Here is an 18,826-nt window from a genome sequence, read left to right as displayed (position 1 = left end):
ATACAGTCTGCAGACAGCTACAGCTGAGAATGCTGCTGCTAGAGACATAACATGACCAAGAAAGACCAAGAAAGTGGATTACATCCCTCCAGTTTTCAGATCTTTGTACTGGCTTCCCCTAGGGTCCTTTGCACCATGACCTAGAGCCAAACACCCCCCCAGAAGCTTTTTTCCCTTGGTCGAACATTGGGCTAGTTAGCGCTATCAGCCGAATGGCTTAGTGGAGGCGCTAATGAAACCAAAGGTGTATCTTGTAAATTACCCCACTAATAATGCCTGGTGTTGCTGAAAAGGTTTTTTGGTATATCCAAATGTATTTATTCCAAAGTGTTTACAACTTAGTGTTAACTAATAATTGTTGCAAACTCCGGGCATTATTAGTGGGGTAATTTACGAGATACACTTTTGGTTCCATTAGCACCTGCACTAAGCCATTCGACTGATAGCGCTAACTAGCCCAATGTTCGACCAAGGGAAAAAAGCTTCTGGGGGGGTGTTTGGCTCAAGGTCATGGTGCAAAGGACACTAGGGTGAAATTACTCCAAACCATCCCTTTAAATAATTGATTTTTAAAATACTATTGAGAGGAAGAGGAAAAAAGAGCAAAACTTCAGATTGAAGGTGATGACCGAAGAGGATCTACAAACTTTGGAGTGCTGCTGCTTGTATTGATGTAGCAATTCATGTCTATCACTCCACTACTTCCCCACTGAAAACCTCAGTTCTGATACAACGTAATGTTTGCTAGAGACAGTCGGCACAAAGTTATGACTGAATGAGAAAAAACATCACTTTGATTGGAAATAACATTGTTAAAAATGAGGTACAGTTGTAACATTTCTATATTAGAGAAATTAAGTATTTCCATAATCAGAATTATAAAGAAGCATATTTTGCTGTGCATGAACAGAGCCTGTGTAAGGACTAGCTTTTATTGTACTGACTTGCATGTGCAGATTTGTATATAGAAAAATGTATTTCCAAAATGTAATTTAAAAAAATATATAATAAAATGTTCCTCCTTTTTATTAAGTCATATAAGCAAGTAAGTTAAATTCCATTTTTTTTTTATAATAAACAATTAAAACATTTGAGGGGGCTAATATAGCCTATTTATTTTAAAGAAAGAAAAAAAATTGTCATTATGTTAATCAAAGTGCTTTTATTGCAGATAGACCACAAATGAAGCCAGAACATATAGTGAATGGACATAATGCGTTTGCTTTGAGAATATACATTTATCTTGGCTCTCCTGACAGTCAGCCATCAGTCATCAGCATACTCACCCAAAGATTGACACATTTTAAACGGCATTGGCGCCTTTGTTATTCACAGCCTGTTATTTCTCTCTGACAGTGTCTTGATTGATAATCTACACTTGTGGAAGCCCAAGCTTTATTCTAAGCTTTTTGTTTGAAAGTATTATCAGTGAAAATCCACAATATGCAGTTTTGAAACCATGGGAGTTTTCTCGGTTTGACATATGGGCAAAATTATTTCCAGCTGTCAGTTAGTGTGTTTGAAAAAGAAAAGAAAAAGAAAAGAAAAATGATAATAATGATTGGATGCTTTGTTGCAGCTGACTGGCTGTGTTAATTTTTTTAATAAGTGATATGACATGAATGTGTCAACCTTCTACATAATAAATATGTAATAATGGTAAGACAATAGATATAACCACCACAATGTATAGGCCAAGTGAACTCAGTAATTAGGGCAGATGTTATTGGAAAACAGAGCCTCAGCTGCTCTTTGTGTAAAAGTTGTATATTTTTTGGACCATTTGAATTTCCCTTGAAACCTGCTGACTTGTTATGAAGAGCAATGACAATTGGGAGAAACATCACACATGTCATTGAAAAAACAACAACAAATAAACAAATAAATTAATCAATTAATTAATGCCCAGGTTCGATATCCTGGAACTATGCCTTTTATATATTACAAGTGACATTTTGACCTTATTAAATATTATTTCTGTTTGAACAGAGGTTAAGTCACGTCAATTTATAGTCCTATATCCACATTCCCTCTGCCCTTAGCACCTGGATTCGAATAAGGAAACCCCTCCACCAAAAGAAACAAATGTGTGTACGTCACAGGAGCACATACTGATCTAGTCAGCGATTGTTTCGGCTCCAGTTAAAGTCAACCTCCAGACTGTTGTCCAGTTTCAGTGGTTGCTATTGTATTGTCACGTCATGATTATTAGAAGCCAATTCCTCCGTACTGATTACCAGTCTTATAATTGTCATCTCTATCTTTTCTCATCAGCTGAATTCTAACAAGCTCTTCTGGGCCACAGCGGGGCTTTTGCCATGGGGAGACACAGGTCTGTGATTTGGATATTTCTGTTTGTTTTTTATTATTTATTTTTGCTAATTTATAAAGCTGCTGATTATTGAGATCTTGCCAGTAAAGCTTTGTTGCAAAGCCTGTGCTGTGGACCAGCTATAATAAGTCACAACCTAAAAGACAGATGCGTATAGGAATTGGACAGGATGATCAAATTATTATGAGTATGCAGTCAAAGTCAGCAAATTAAATGAAATGTGCAAATGAGAGGTAAATAATGAAAACCTAATTTTAGCACCAAACACTGCCTACATTATAATCTCTGAAAAAGCCAGATCTTACCTGGTAAATTTCATCTACATTTACAGAGACTTCGCATTTGTATTGAAATATCTACAGTACATTTAGGATGAAGCCCACAAAGTGTAATTTACATTTTCATTAGGGCGCTAGGTCTAATTTGCTAAATACACGGCAGTATACAGTATGCAAAAGCACACACATCTGTGTTCCGTCATTGTGTCATAAAGTATGCCACCTACTTTAATGAAGCAGTTTTAATCCAGTATAACTCAATTTGGAGAGCCACAGGATATGTGTCCATTAAATATATTGCGCAAATTGTTTGTTTACATATTAAAGCATGCATGAAAAGTACCCAGTCTTTACCCATTTTTTAAACTTGACTCTGAAAGGGAAAGCCAAGTACTGGTCTAGTAAAAGCTTGGCATGGTGACAAACAGTGCAGTTTATGTGCTCCAGCACTGGAAAAGCAGGTGAGACTTTGCAAAATACCACTTCCTCTTTGGAAGCAAAACACTTAACAGCCATCTACATACAAGACAAATTATCTGCTCATGAAAGGCAATCAAACGATGATTCCTGTTGTGACATTGTTTGGAAAAAAACATCTTTTATGGTTATATTGGGTATTATACCATATATCAGAATCCTACCATAAATGCTACTACTACTTGTTATAGCATGTAAATCCTCTTTAAGCAGCATTTGTGTGTTACAGTATGTCTGTGTACTTACAAACTGTGTTTTGTTGGCTGGCGGAGCCTCAGTGATGGACTTGAGGTCTTCAACTGTGACTCTTTCCATGTTCTCTAAGGCCGATCCAGAGTAGAGCACAACATCTTTCACAAAAATACTGATAGCTCTTAGCATGTAGGACACAAATAGGTGCATGTGGATGTAGTTCCTGGTGCAGTGCAATCGTCTATGGAGAAAACAAACAAGAGCGGCAAGGTCAAAAGATATATCTGTTGAAAATTGTGTCCGTTTATATGTGTGTTTGTGTGTGTATGTGTGTGTGTACGTGTCGTCTGGCACTCCTTCATTTAAGTGTGTGTAAGTATTTTCACACACACACACACACACACACACACACACACACACACACAAACAAAACTCATCCTAATTAGAGCCAGCTGAATTCCACGCTGACTATAACACATTCTTGAGATTTAGGGGCTTGAAACGCACAAATATTGAATTGCTCGGCTCAAAGTGAGCTGTAAAAACAAAATTGCAAGCATGTGTCGAGAAAAGCATGCAAATTTCCTTCCAGACAAGCACAAGTTTATCTGTCAAAAGTTTCATCCAAAACATCCTGTCTGAGCATTTACTGTGAAGTCGGCCTTTGAGGTGATGCTCCAGTATTGGAATAAGGTTGCTGGATTAATAGCCGAAACATTACAAAGTCAAATAATAATTGCCAATGATAATATAACTGAATGTTCATTAGTTTTTATTTTTATTTCCAAAAGCCAACTTGAACCACAATATTCTGAAGTCCAAAGTAAAAACAATCTCATTACTTGAAATGATCCTACTGCTATCCATTATTAATATTTTTTCTTCTAAAGCCTCATTAATGAACTGAATATTTGACAAGCTACCCAGAGAGATCTATTGATTTACAGTAAGTGGAAAACTAATCTAGCGTACATGTCCGTGGTGAAAAATTCTGAACACAACTGCTAATGTGAAATGTCCCTTTTTTCTCCCTGGAAAACATTTACAAGCTCTCCTGTCTAAAAGCTGACATGTTGAAGGGAAGACATGGCTGGAGTGCTCCAGAGTGCAGAGCCAGAATGTCAGATGGGCCCCTGGGATAACTTATTAAACTCATTTGGCCCATAGATTTCCTGGTGCCAGTTGGGAGCGTTCCTAAACCTGCCTGACTGCCTGCCTGTATAGTCACGCTGATGGGAACATTGGTAAACAGCACCTTCACATCGATTCCTGATACTATCCATGCCAAAAAAATAAGCAAATAATGACAAATGTGCCCTGCATTAATTGGCTATGGAAAAAAAAACTGATGCCGCACAAAAAAAGAATTCAACCTTGTTTTAGTGTTTTTCTTCAGTGCAGCATGGTTGCCACTAAGGCAAGAGAGGTAAGATAATGCTGATATTACTGTATGTAATACCGCATCTGTGGTTAATCATTTTATCTCTTACAGTCCTACAATGAGAAGCAAAGCTGTTCAAATACAATAACTTTCACAATTCTTCACATCTTTTATACATTTCTTTTATTATCTTTATATGTTTCAGTGGGGAAAGGGGAAAGAAGCACACACATTGTGGCTTAAGAACTGTAATCTTTGTAAGCTTTGTAGAATACCAAAATTAATCTCCAAGCTTTGGTTGTTTGTCATCTTCATATAAAGTACAGTCTATGATCGAAACCTGAAATCAGCATGAAAATAACAAAGAACCTAAATGTCAGACAATGGAGCATGCAATACTACAAGCCTGGAGGCACACTCCTCCTCAAAGGTAGACATATCATAGTCTGTTAAAAGTCAAAGTAAAAGCCAAAGGTAACGTTTGATTCAGTTTGCACGCTTCATGTTGTTGCCGTGACAACATCCTGCATTGCATGCTTGCATGATTTCATGATAAAGCCATTGAGCCATCATGAAATTAAAATGCTTTCTGCTACACTGTACAGTATGTTTGCGACTGATTACATAGTATGAAATTGATCTTTATTGTGGCATCATGCCAGTAAACACTCAGTTTTGATCTCTGCTAACTTCAATTTCTAACCCTCTGTCTAAATCCCTCTCTTGGGAGCGTCAGTAGTTGAGAAGATTGACAGGATGAACAGCATCGACTCACCGGAAATATCCCAAGATGACCACAGCCACCATGAGTGATCCCAGAGAGATGGAATATCCGACTGTGTAGATGAGATACAGACGGTGAAAGACGTCCTGTTGGAAGAGGGTCATTTGTTAGATAATCAACAGGGCATCAAAATGGATAAAGACTAAAATGGAAATGAAAATCCTTCATTTACTGGTTTGCTAGATGTACTGCCCGTTTTAGTTAGATTACTGCATTTTAGTGTAAAACAAACTAGAAAAATAATAACAACAATAGCATCAGTGAGCAGGACAGGTGGATATAGAATGTATCAGAATGGTTTTATATGCTTGTACATAAATAAATCACAAATCGTTGAGATTTATACTACAGTATAATATCCATCAGTAATAAATGGCAAATCGAGTTATTTTACTTTTAACAAACAATTAAATGACAATAAATCATGTTTACTAATCATTAGTAATGCTATCATTTTTGTTTATATATGTTTTACAGTTTATTGTTGCACACATCATACCATTTTATATATTATATTAAGTATTCATTATGTATTAACAAATGGTTTGTAAAATAATTAATGAAATAATTTGTGAACTGTCTATATACATTATTTGGATGGCTATTATAAAGTTGCAACTGATGATTATAATACCTTGTTAATGGTTAATAAATACTTTGTAAAGTATCTATAAACATTATTTAGATAGTTATTATCAGTGCAAAAATAATCAAATAATCATCTTTTATAGATCACCAAAAAAAGTTAATGGGAGCAAATTAATGTTACTTGATGTTTTATTAACCACATTAGTTATTAAGTAATTATTATACGCATTAGTTGCAACTGCATGTGTAGCCATCCAAATAATGCTTATACATGGTTTACAAAACAATGATTAACCATTGACACAATATTAACTACCTATGTATAAACTAACTATTGTATAATACACTAAACTAATAATGAAATAACATAATTTATAGCATTACTAATAATTAGTAAACATTATAAATCATCATTTAATTGTTTGTTAACAGTAAAACAATAACTATTGGTTATAGGTCATAGGTTCCCATATGTATGTGAATAAATGGCTAGTAATATATAATAGGATAGCTGTGAGCACCAAATAGTGGAAAAACACCCAATAACATCATTTTTTTGATAGATGTTACAAGATCTGGTTTACCACACTTACGCTTCAGGGTTTTTCTTAGTGCTTAGTAACATTAGAACAAGTTCAAATGTAAGTGACCACATTACTTAAGGCAAGTGATTTTATTACAAAGAGCATGTTTTCACAACATTCACACTATATTCCCATGTTCCCCCCAAAAAACTGAACTTCAAAATGTGTTAACTTCAGTGTGTTTAGAAATGCATTGCCACCTGGTGACGGAAATGTCTCAAGTACCCAGAAGTTACTGATGGAAACAACATTTGACATGGGTGGTGGAGCTGAGAAAGGCTGGGTGGGGCAGTTTGATCTTCCAGCAGTGAGCTGGCAGCCAGAGGACACTGTAAGGAGAGCCACTAGCCAGACCTACTGTGCGTCAACATGCTGAAGGGGCCAAGAGCCCCCAGTGATGTAAGCAAAAACTCTACTGCTGTTATCATTTAGCATCAGGATTGTGTGCCAAAAAAAATAAAAAAATAAAAATAAAAATGGGTGTCTAAATTGTGGTGGTGGTCTGGCAGTTGTGCTGTGTAGGGCTTTCGTTTGTGCATATGTATTTGTCATTAACTGCTGCTGCTCCCTCAGGAGCCCATCAGCATAAACATCTGAAGTCAGAAAGAAACTGAAGGGCGCCATGATGAGGTTATGCCCACATCCTCTACACCACATTCAAGCAGGGGGGAGGAAAATGTATGTGTGACATCTGATGTTTGTAGCGTAAACATCAAATCAATGTTTTTTTAATCAATGAGTGACTGATTACTCTATTTTTTCGCTGTCCAAAGGGCAAAGTACAAAACGTTTTGTAACCAACACTAAAAACTGCATAGCCTCTTAACATGAACCTCTAATATACTAAAACACCTCATTCATTTAAAGGCTATAAAGTGTTTTATAAGTGAGATTATTAAAATGCTTCCAGACCATAATTTTTTATATTTAAAAAAATATACCATAAAAATTCCTTAAAACACTACGTCAGCATCATTATGGCGCATAATGCCATTTTATTTATATAAGAAAACCTTGTCCAGATACACACAACAATGAGTGAGTAATAGCTATTCTTCCATTTATATCCATGTTCTAGCTGTTTTCCACCCTTCTTACAATACCCACTAGTCCTATTCACTGCCTGTGTTATGCTCTGACATCCAACCCTCATGCAGTGATAGAGAAAGAAACAGTAGGAGCAACTGCGATCAGGGTCACATCTTTGTCAGTCACATGGGGATGACGGCAGTAAAAGGTTGCCGTGCTTGGTTTACAAAACAATTTTCTCAACATGCGCTGTGATGTGATAGTGATGCCAGTGCTTATGGTGTTTATGATCCGAGGTTTGACTCTCACACGCTGGTTATGTTTAGATTTTATGTCATAGAAGCTTAATTATAATGTTTAGGTTGTATTAAAGATTTGTTGTTTAGGATTTTTTTATATTATGTTATATTAAAGTTAGAGATATTGAAACTGCAAGGGGTGTCAAGAACCTGGGAGAATGGTTAGACACTATTATTCTGTTGTGTTGAAGTTGTTTGTTTAGCAAACATCTGCTTGTGTGAAATGTACAACCACTGTATTACAAAATGTCACAAATACACAACAAGGGAACAATGGCTACTGGCGGGACAGGCATTAAACAAGGATCATCCCCGTATTAGCTCTGCTACTGTAATTATGCAATAACTGTTTTTTTCATCATTTTTGCATCATAACAACCACAAATGACAAAAATGAAATACATACATATATATACACAATATGGCCAAAAGTATGTGCTTGTGCTTATTCTGTAGTTTGGTTCTGGTGAATCAAAATGCTGCAGCATATAATGATATTACAATGACAGTGCACTTCCATTTTTATGGCCACAGTATGTTTCAATGTGACAATGTGGTCAAAGCAAGGTCCATAAAGAAATGGCTATCTGAGTTTGGTAGAAAAGATCTAGATTGGCCTGCACAGAGCGCTGACCTCACCCCCATCAAACAACTTGAGGACACCTGGAATGAGTTGGCCACCAACCGTGAGCCAGGCCTTATCACCAATCATCTGTCTCCTATTCTTCCTGCTCTCATTCAGCCAGGTTTTATTATCAGTCACATATGGTTGTTCTGTTCAGCTCCGTATTCATTGTCCGTATACTTTTTACATGTCATTTAGCTGACGCTTTTATCCAAAGCGACTTACAATTGCTATATATGTCAGAGGTCACACACCTCTGGAGCAACTAGGGGTTAAGTGTCTTGCTCAGGGACACATTATCACAGTCGGAATCGAACCCAGGTCTCCCACACCAAAGGCATGTGTCATATCCACTGCACCATCACCATCACCCACTTTTGGCAATGTAGGGCATATAAATTTAACACACAAGATTTAAGTGCATAAAAGAAAACAACAACAAGAATATCAACAAAATATGTATATTTAAAGGTGTGTGACAGAATACAACCTCAGATAGTAGGGAGACACTACTTCTTGTAGTTAAAGCAACATGACATCAGTACGTACATGGTATCCTTGGGTCTAAATGTATTTTTGTATCACTGTGCTGTAAAGGCGCCTAGGAGGTTAAGTCAATTCAATTCAATTCAACAAATCTTTATTGTCCGCAGAGGGCAATTCTGGTGCAGCATAAAACAAGATGACTGGTGAGTTCTTAGATTTCTCTGAATAGGATACTTTCTAGGAAGTTTGCAATTAGCAATAAAGGCTAATGTGACACTGCCTTTAATTTATATCTGACCAGACATTTAGCTAATGGCAGCCTCATTTTATCACAAAGCAACCACATTGCCATGCTGTCATTATCTCCCCAACATTATCTCGATATATATATGATTCTATTTCATTCGCACTGTACATTACTAAGAAGGCATGTCGACAGTGTCTTACACATTTCAAAGGGATTGCAATTCAAGGGTAAAACGGTCCAACCTTTGCCTAAATGGCAGCAATATCTATAGCCTGACAATGGACTCTATGCATTTGCAAAGCCTATGGTGGAGGAAGGCACTGTATCTGTGACAATGAACATGTAAATAGCGATGAGGCGAATCCCACCTTTTCATGGCTGTGGTTGTAATGGTAGAGGAATTTTGCACATTCATTATAATTGGCCCATGTCTTGTTGGCTGTGGCCAGTTCCCACGTTCCGTTGTTGTCACACCGACGGTATGCTAGTCCTAGACATCAAACAGAGAAGGCTACCTTTAATTACAGATTTTGCTAGTTGTTTTCCAACACAGTCAATTACTCATCCTAAGCTTGCTTCTTAATTGTACCTGCATAATTGCAGAAATTGCAAAAGAGGTTTCATAAGGAGCCCAAGTTATGATTTTACTGTATACAGCAGCACCCGAGGACTAGTGCTTTTTCATCAGCTAAAAATGAGCTTCAGGATTTCAACTGCTGACTGTATCCAGGGCCAGTCTTACCTTTATGGTTGAAGTCATGGATATACTCTGGACAGGAGGTGGATACAAGCTTTCCTGGGGGCCCTTCAGGCCAACAAACAATGCCGTCCCATTCTGGTGAGCAGTAACCATCTGTGGAGACAAAAGCAGTGCTGATTTTTAAAAATAGAGCCACAGAGTGCTGTTCTCCGTGGACTGCCGCATTACATGGCCATAGGCATTTACAAGAGCAGTAGTGCTGTATGTTTTCAAGGATTTTGTTGTCCTTTAAAAAATTAGGCCAAGTATGTGAACTTTACACTATATGTAAATCAGCACTGTAGAGCAGCCAGGAAAACATGGGTCACCCAGAGAACAATCCATTGTCATATAATTAAGACTTACAATCATGGAATGCTGATAACAAGTTCTCCATTGAATTGTGTTCATTAAGTTTTGCTTGTTAGCTGCAGCAGATTTCCATAACTGCTACATTGTTGATAGCATCATATTGGGTTATGTTGTATGGAATTGGTTTCAGTATGGATCTCATTTAAGCACAACACTGGCTACATTATTGTATTCTTAGTAGCCTATTATATCAAAACAAAAGTGCTATAGCTTAGTTCAACAGCTTATTTTCTTCTCTGTGTCGCACGTTTGCTTTTGACCTGCATTAATTAAGGATGTGTAAAACAATTATTAATTTGATTATTGATTTATCTTTTTTCCAATTAATCTGTAAAATGACAAAACATTATGGAAATTGCCCATCTCACACTCATAAAATGTTTATGTCCAAAAAATGTAAAACCCTAAGATATAACAATTGAAATAACATAAAACACAGAAAATCTCTGCAAACCTTCACATTTAAGAAGCTGGAGTTTCAATGTGAGTTGAGCACTTAAATTCATATTTTTTAGAAGCTGGAAACAAATAACATATTTGCCATTTAAGTTAAATTTTGATCAATTATCAAAATTGTTGCCAATTAATATTCTATTGAACAACTAATTGTTACATGAACTTATACCTGAATTATTGGGGAGCCGATAGAGAGGAAATTTTCACATGCATTTTTTGTCATATCTCTATACTGTCACTATCTAACAGACAAAAATACATAAAATGCCCCTAATATTAATAACAATAAAACATAATTATCATATGACTTGTAGAAAAATGAATGAATGAATAAAGTATGCATTAGAATATCTCATCTCTTTTCATCTTTGTATTTCTTGATGAATACACTTTATAAGATAACACAATAAGATTTATAAGATCCTGTAATTACACTTCACATTTACAGGATTCAGAATAAACGTTTTTCAATTCAAATTTCACATTTTTGAGATTGTGGTGAGGAACATTTAGCATGTAAAAAGTTTTCCAGGAATCATTATAACATGGACTGTTCAGTACTTTCCTACAAGATTGCTGACTGTGTGCTTTACCTGAAGATCACACAGACAAAACTTTGTCATCTATCTTCATAAAAAATACATTACATGAGACTTTATAATAATATATCTATACTTCAGAGAAAGCGCTGCAGGTTCAAAAGGTGGGGGAAAAAATGCCATTTCCAAGCATAGAGCCCCTTAATTGTCAGCTAAACCGTAGACCTCATCCCTCCGATAGTGGGAGCAAAGCAAAGTCCCTTTCCCCACAGATTCCTGGCAAAAGCCTTCCTTATGGCTTGGCATTTATGTTGTATTATTGAAAACATCTGCCCCACTTTGACCACTAATAAGTAGCTAAGGATAAAACTAAAACTATCCTCTCTTTGCAGTCGATCCATTATTTTCTCATTCCTGTAATCAAACTTACAAAGAAACATCTGAAGCAATGACGGCATGCTTTTTATTTGCCTGTCACTTGGAGCGCAAAATTAAAGAGCAGACTGAGTGGAGCTGACTGATTCCTACAGATCTCTGGCGGGAGAAAAACAGCGTTTAGTTTTGAAAATCACACTGACCACACATTCTAGGAGTAAAATTGCTTTTACCATAGCTTTTATTAGCATAGGACCACCTACTAACTTAGGCTTAAATTAAACAAAGAACACACACACACATATAATTTCCTGTAAATTTCTTGACCACGATTAAAATATAAATGTGTCTATGGGGGGACTTTGGTGTTAGTGATGTCACTGGGGTTTTTAATACTGTTTTCTTTCCCCCCCTATTCCATTTGATTCTGACCTGCAGATGTCAAAATACACATTGCATTTTCTCCTGATACATGCAACCTTTTATAATGATTGCTGATGTTATTCTACACCCAGACCACAAGCTTGAAGGCTGAGCTATTTTCACACTGCAAGGTCTGGGGCATTGAACCCACATCCCTCCACTGTCCTCTCCAGGCAAACCTCAGTGTTTCCCTCAATGAAAACCTTGTCTTAGCCACGTAATGGAGACTTTTGTGTATTTAAAGCACAAATGAGAAATAAAACCAAATAGATAAAATGTTGAAATTCAACCAAAACTGAGGTTTTAACCTCACAGAGGAGCGAATCCTTTCTCTATGAACCTGGAATTGAAAGATCAATTCATTACTCAGAGCAAATCTTACATTTCACACTATCGTTTTAAAAATAGTCATCACTCCACATCTCCTATAATAGTTTAGAAAACCATGAGTTTACAGTGCCAGAAAAAGAAAAAAAAACTCTGGGGGTGGTCAGGCAGGACACACACAAGACAAATACAGATGTAAAGCCACAAAGTCCTAAAATGCACGCTAGCTGCTATTCTCTGCGTTTACCTCAACCCACAGATTCAAGGTCACACCACAATACAAGAACAAGGAAAAAAAGAATGGTTTAAAAAGTTACAAGAGGGAATGCTGTCCAAGTCCTAATGACCACTTCAAGGAAAACACTTACATGGGTCACCAGAAAGCATATGTAATGCTTTCCTTGAACTTTATCTCAAACCTTGACAGCCTCTAAATTTTACAGCATCACAGACAAGCCACTACCCAGATTTGAAATGATTTCCACATTGCAAACAAACAACCAGATGAGACACTTAAGTTCGATAAGGGTCAAATAAAGTGAAGTCGAAGCAATTCACATGTACGGTGGCCGAAAGGGGCAAACGCACTGAAACTTAATGAAACACAAGCAAATTAAGAAAACATCTGCATTAATTTGACAACACATGCGCATCATTTAGCAAACGCGCTGCAAATACACACAACACAACAAATATAATAAATAAAAAAAATATAGAAAAGATGCAAAAAGAAAAGTTCACACAACGGAAGTTCTCCAGGCCTCTAGGGGGAGCGCTAAGCGGAACGGCTTGATTTTCGACCCCAGAGAGAGAGAGAGAGAGAGAGAGAGAGAGAGAGAGAGAGAGAGAGAGAGAGAGAGAGAGAGAGAGAGAGAAAGCCGGGGCACGTTCAATCTGAGAACAGTGTGCACTGTTGGGAAACGGTGCACAACTGCTATGAGATCATAGACTGTAAATATTAAGTCTATGTTTGAGATATGTTTTCTCTTGTTTGGTGGGTGTGTCTCTAGTTTATTGGCTCAGGTCACAGGTGATACCCAATCAGCAGAGTCTGTAAACTCGTGGTAATAAAAAGTCAGAGCGCTCTCTCCTTGTGCGGTCGAAAATCAAGCTGTTCCACTTAGCGCTCCCCCTAGAGGCCTGGAGAACTTCCATTGTGTAAACTGGATGCAGCATTTTTCTGGTGCATTTGTTTTCGGGGATTGTGTGCTTTTCTTTTTGCATCGTTTCTGTATTTGCAGCGCGTTTGTGTATTTGGTTGTGCTGTGTGTATTTGCAGCGCGTTTGCTAAACGCTGCGCATGTGTTGTCAAATTAATGAAGAGGTTTTCTTAATTTGCATGTGTTTTGTCTATTTGCATGTGTTTCATAAAGTTGCAGTTCGTTTGCCCCTGTCGGCCACCGTACATGTGCCATTAAGTAAGACAAAATCTGAAATCAAGCACGTTAACTGAGCACATATGTGCTTATCCAGGCATACAACGACCACATCAGGGACTCTTTTTTTTCTTTATTAAGGTAATATGTTTATCTTAATCACTTCAACCATTATTTGATTGAACACACATGTGCAACGTTCCAAAAGAGGTCAGAAAACAGACACCACATACAGGATGAGTCACATCCGGTTTGTGCCAGCAGCATCAGGTATGCAGATCAGCTCTGATGTGCTAATGTACCCCCAAGACAGAACCATGAGCATTTCACAGAATCAGATCCTGATGGGCTTGTTAGAGTCCAGATTCAATGTAAACAACCCCACTATCTACAGACCGAGAAACAGGCCCATAAATGAGTATAAAGTGCATATAGGGCTGCAGCTAACTATTATTTATATTATAGATGAATCCGTCAATATTATTTATTATTCAATTAATTATTTAAAAAGTAAAATAAAATACCAAAAAATGCCCATGTGTGAAATTTGTCTGGCCAACAGTTTTTAACCGATTTATTCAGAGTCATTACATTTTTTAATCATGTGAAACAGAGAAAAGGAGCACATACTCACTTTGAGAAGCTGGAAACATACTATTTATTAAAGCTGAAACAATTAATCAATCACTAAAATCAATCAACTAATTGATTAATTGTCCCGACACTACACTGCATGGAGAAATGGCATCAATTTCACCCATCTACAGTTAAGGTATAGTTCGTCATTTTGGAGAAAAAAAACAATCACTTTCTTGCCAACAGTTGCGTGAAAATTCTATAATTTGGTTCAAATTCAATGTACAAACATTATTTAAATAATGACATCTGCAAATGAGATAAATGTGCTTGGGGGTTGCTGGTGAAGTGCGACACCAGGCTTGCCAGTCACTTTGACATGTCAGGATGGATTAAGCATGACGGTGGTCAGATGTGCAGCACAGACTCATCGAAGAGAGGCCTAATGTTTGAATCTGCTCTGCATTAGCATCTCTGGCCATTCTGTTACATATGCTTTGAGAAAAGGCAGCGTTGTTATAAAAGCCCTTGACATCTTACACAAGCTGCTGTTCGGCGCCTGCAGTTTTCAATAGTAGCAATTCTGTCATAGTTTTTAAAATCCAATTTGGGCTTTGGACATTTATCAAAACCAAGAAAGTTGGGAAATACCACGCGGGGCAATGTACTGTAACTAGTGGGAACGGTCAACAAAAGCTTTTGTGTTCTCAGCCTAAAAGAAAACATTTTTAATTATGTGTTTCATTTACAAGGGGGTACCGTTTTGAGGGTTGAAGAATTCAATGCGACCACAATGCACTGGGGTTAAAGAGAAAATAATATGATTGGTTTGGCTGTGGAATCCAAAATCCTCCTCTGAACAATCAACTGGGAAAATGACAGTAACCACAATGAGATACAGTAGATGCTAGGGTCTGCTGGAAAATCCTGCTCTTAAGACACCCCTAAATACACAAATACTGTACACCCCACGTCTCTCATCATTTCCTTACAGTTCTCATGCATTAATTCCATGTTGCTGACTGTGTAGTTGCTGTGGCTGCTTCGACATACAGTATGTTGGTGTTTGAGATGGCTGTCTATTGTAGTGTAAAAGGTTTAAAAAATGTGTGTAAAATGTTAACTATTAAAAATATGATCCTGGTCATTCAAATGATTGCAAAAACATGCATGTCGTGTAGCATTTAGTGTCATTATATAAACTGACTTTCTCTCAGCACGCTGACTGACTTCCTGTGTCCCTGATCAAGGTGATTCTTGTAGAGCGCTGAAGTGTGCACATCTTCTGCTGATTAGTAGAAGCGCTTATCATCAACAATCACATTCAATCAACACGGCGGTCTTTACAGTCTCTCTCACTTTCACTCTTGTGATCATCATGGTTTTACTGCTGGTTACGCTGTTCACTCCCACAGTTCCTGGTAAACTTTACCTTTTATGTTGATTGATTTCTTCCTCCATCACTCCAGCTTTTTCCTAGTACTCCTCTTACAGCTTATTAGCTTTGACTGCCTTGTGTATGTGTTTGGGTTCTGCTCTGTTTAGCCCCTGGAGGATTTATTGCACTCCCCACTTAACCTCTCGCTCCAGCTGTAATTAATTGGGGAGTTCCTCAATAGCTAAGCCCATTCTGAAAAATAAAACCATTTTGCTGCAACTAATGGCTCGGGCTCACTTTAGCATTCTTTGACTCTGAGAAACTCTTTGCACGTATTGTAAAATCTAACTATTGGAGAACTAATCAAGGCTAATGAAGTGGGAACCTGCCATCACACATATATCATTTCCTACATAATTAGTTCCTTTAGGTGTTGCTAAGCAAGGCATTTTGGTCGATCCTGTATATGCAAACCATGATTGACAGGCTTATGGATTCTCTTATCTATCCAAAAATCAAACATCAACACTGTAAGCCTTTTGTCATTCTACTATGGCAAAAAAATCCCAATCTTGTTAAAGGAGCAAACGATGGACAAAAACCTACCAGCCTTTAGTGATTACAGATTAGCAACACCAGAAATTCTGATCAGTGGCAAAAAAGACATATTAAAGAGATATTTTCTCATATTATTGCTATTCTTTAAACATGCTAGCAGTGTGGCTGCAGCAGGCCCACTACTTTGTTCCAGATTGAAATATTTAAACAATTATACCATGGATTGCTATGACATGTACAGATGTCAATGGTCCCTTGAGGAGGTTAGTGATTTATTAACTGGATTGTTGGGAAATCTGGTACAGACATTTAAGCCCCTATCTAGATTAATTGTGATAACTTTGGTGATCCCCTGACCTTTAGCGACATCATCAGGTCACATTTTTAATTTGTCGAATACTTTGGTTTATAACCAAATACCTGCAAAACTAATGACATTCATATGTACTTGGTGTTCAGTGCTAATGAGCTAATTTTTGAATGCTAACATGCTTAACTTAAAAGATGATGAACATTGTAAACATTATACCTGCTAAATCAGCATGTTAGCATTGTCAACATGTTACCACTTTGACATTAGCATCTTGTTTCTCTACTCACCAGGAACCTTCTGCTTTGACTTGATGTTCCCCTCACACTTCCGTTTGGCTCTGACCAACAGGCCTATTTGTTCATCTTTCGTAAGCACATCATCTGCGAAAGCCTGCAAAGTTAGAAAGTGACATGGAGTTAATAAAGGGAAATGACAGTATGCAAAATGCATGTTGTAAACACCAAAATCCATCAATAAACAACATCATTTAACAACATAACCATTTTTGATCCGTCCAAAGAAGCTATTTTTTTTTACATGACAGGGTTTTTTTTTAACTGAACATTTGTACTCTGAAGCAACTATTCTGACCTTTCTCTCATAAAAAGAGCATGAAATGCATCAATTGGCTCCCAGATAGCACTCCCAGATGACTGAATCAACACTGATTCACCCATTATTTAAAAGGGTACCTGGGATTTAATTTTAGTTTATTTTGATACATTGAAAATATTGTTACAATACATAATAATTAACCACGAGAAACCAGACCTTTTCATGACATTTTCTTTATTCAAACTTTTGTACAACATGATATTGGTCTTTACTGTACATGTAAATAAAGTGGAAGAAAACTGTTGTATTCATTTAAAGAAAAAGTGAATTAGCTAACTGATTAACATTTCCAAAAAGTAAATGACAGCAGGATCAATCTAAATTTACATAACCTTTTCAACGAAACAATATATTTATTCAATATTTATAAAACTATAGTTACAGATCAAATATATCAAGTGAAATATAATACCACAGCATGTCTTGCAAATGAAACAGTGAATTAAATATTTACATTTTAAATACCTTTAAGGCCTAGTACCATTTATCAGTATTTAATACAAGACATCAGAAAAACTGTTATCATGGTCAACACAAAGCTCATCATTGAGGTTTACTGAATACAGTCGCTACTCAGGTGTTAAATCCATGTTATCTTTAACATGCAGTCTTTCATTACTGTCTCCTTGAAGAGCCTCTTGTCTGACTTACATTCACACCTGGAGTCTTTTCACTGGCGTCCTGACTCTCGAAGAATGTATTTCAAAATACTACAGTTGGTTTATAAAGCACTGAATGGTTTAGGGCCAAAATACATTTCTGATCTTCTGCTTCATTATGACCCACTCAGACCTCTCAGGTCGTCTGGGACAGACCGGTCTGGTTTCTCAGAATCAGAAAGTTTTATTGCCAAGTACGTTTTTTAACACATACAAGGAATTTGTTTTGGTGTCCCCCAGAGTCAGAACTAAACATGGAGAAGCTGCATTTAAGCACTACTAGATGTGGAACAAACTCCCAGAAAACTGCAGGGCCGCTGCAACTCTGTTCTTTTAAATCAAGGCTAAAGAATTTTCTGTTTGACGCTGCCTTTTATTAAATCAAGTAATTGTTAATTTCTTACACTGCACTGTGACTTATATTCTTGTATTTTATACCTGTCTTATTCCATTTTAAGCTTAATTTTATTTCATACTCTTCAATGAATGTTTTTAATTGTTTTTAAATTGCTCTTTAATGTTTTATGTAAAGCACTTTGAATTGCCTTGTTGCTGAAATGTGCTATACTGTATAAATAAAGTTGCCTTGCCTTGCCTTGCATATTGAAAACCTGACCCAAATCCAATGTTGATTCAACTACATTTTTTCCCAACATTTTAACTGTAACTTCTGTAAAAATGTTGATATCAAGTGAAATGAGATTTTTCAACCTTTAAGTCCATACATTAACTCAATGTTGGATTGATGACTTTTGCTATCTCCACACATGATTTCCTCTCTTCTCAGCTGCTTCAAAACCCTCTAATGACTGCTTTCT

The 18,826-nt window shown here is 36.9% G+C and overlaps 1 protein-coding gene across 1 annotated transcript in view; it reads right to left on the bottom strand.

Annotated features, from left to right (window-relative positions):
• pth1r (parathyroid hormone 1 receptor) overlaps positions 1-18,826 on the bottom strand; it is a 51,032-nt gene that overhangs the window by 7,777 nt on the left and 24,429 nt on the right. Inside the window, exons 2-6 of the mRNA XM_031294019.2 lie at positions 17,022-17,124; positions 10,045-10,155; positions 9,671-9,792; positions 5,436-5,530; positions 3,334-3,520 (exon numbers count right to left, since the gene is read on the bottom strand). Coding sequence (XP_031149879.1) covers positions 3,334-3,520; positions 5,436-5,530; positions 9,671-9,792; positions 10,045-10,155; positions 17,022-17,124 — 618 coding nt within the window. The remainder of the gene's footprint in view (positions 1-3,333; positions 3,521-5,435; positions 5,531-9,670; positions 9,793-10,044; positions 10,156-17,021; positions 17,125-18,826) is intronic.

This window comes from Sander lucioperca, chromosome 9, assembly GCF_008315115.2.
Source record: "Sander lucioperca isolate FBNREF2018 chromosome 9, SLUC_FBN_1.2, whole genome shotgun sequence".
In the NCBI taxonomy this organism is placed as follows: domain Eukaryota; kingdom Metazoa; phylum Chordata; class Actinopteri; order Perciformes; family Percidae; genus Sander; species Sander lucioperca.
The sequence above is the reverse complement of the archived record's forward strand: the minus strand, read 5'-3'. Positions and strand labels throughout refer to the sequence as shown.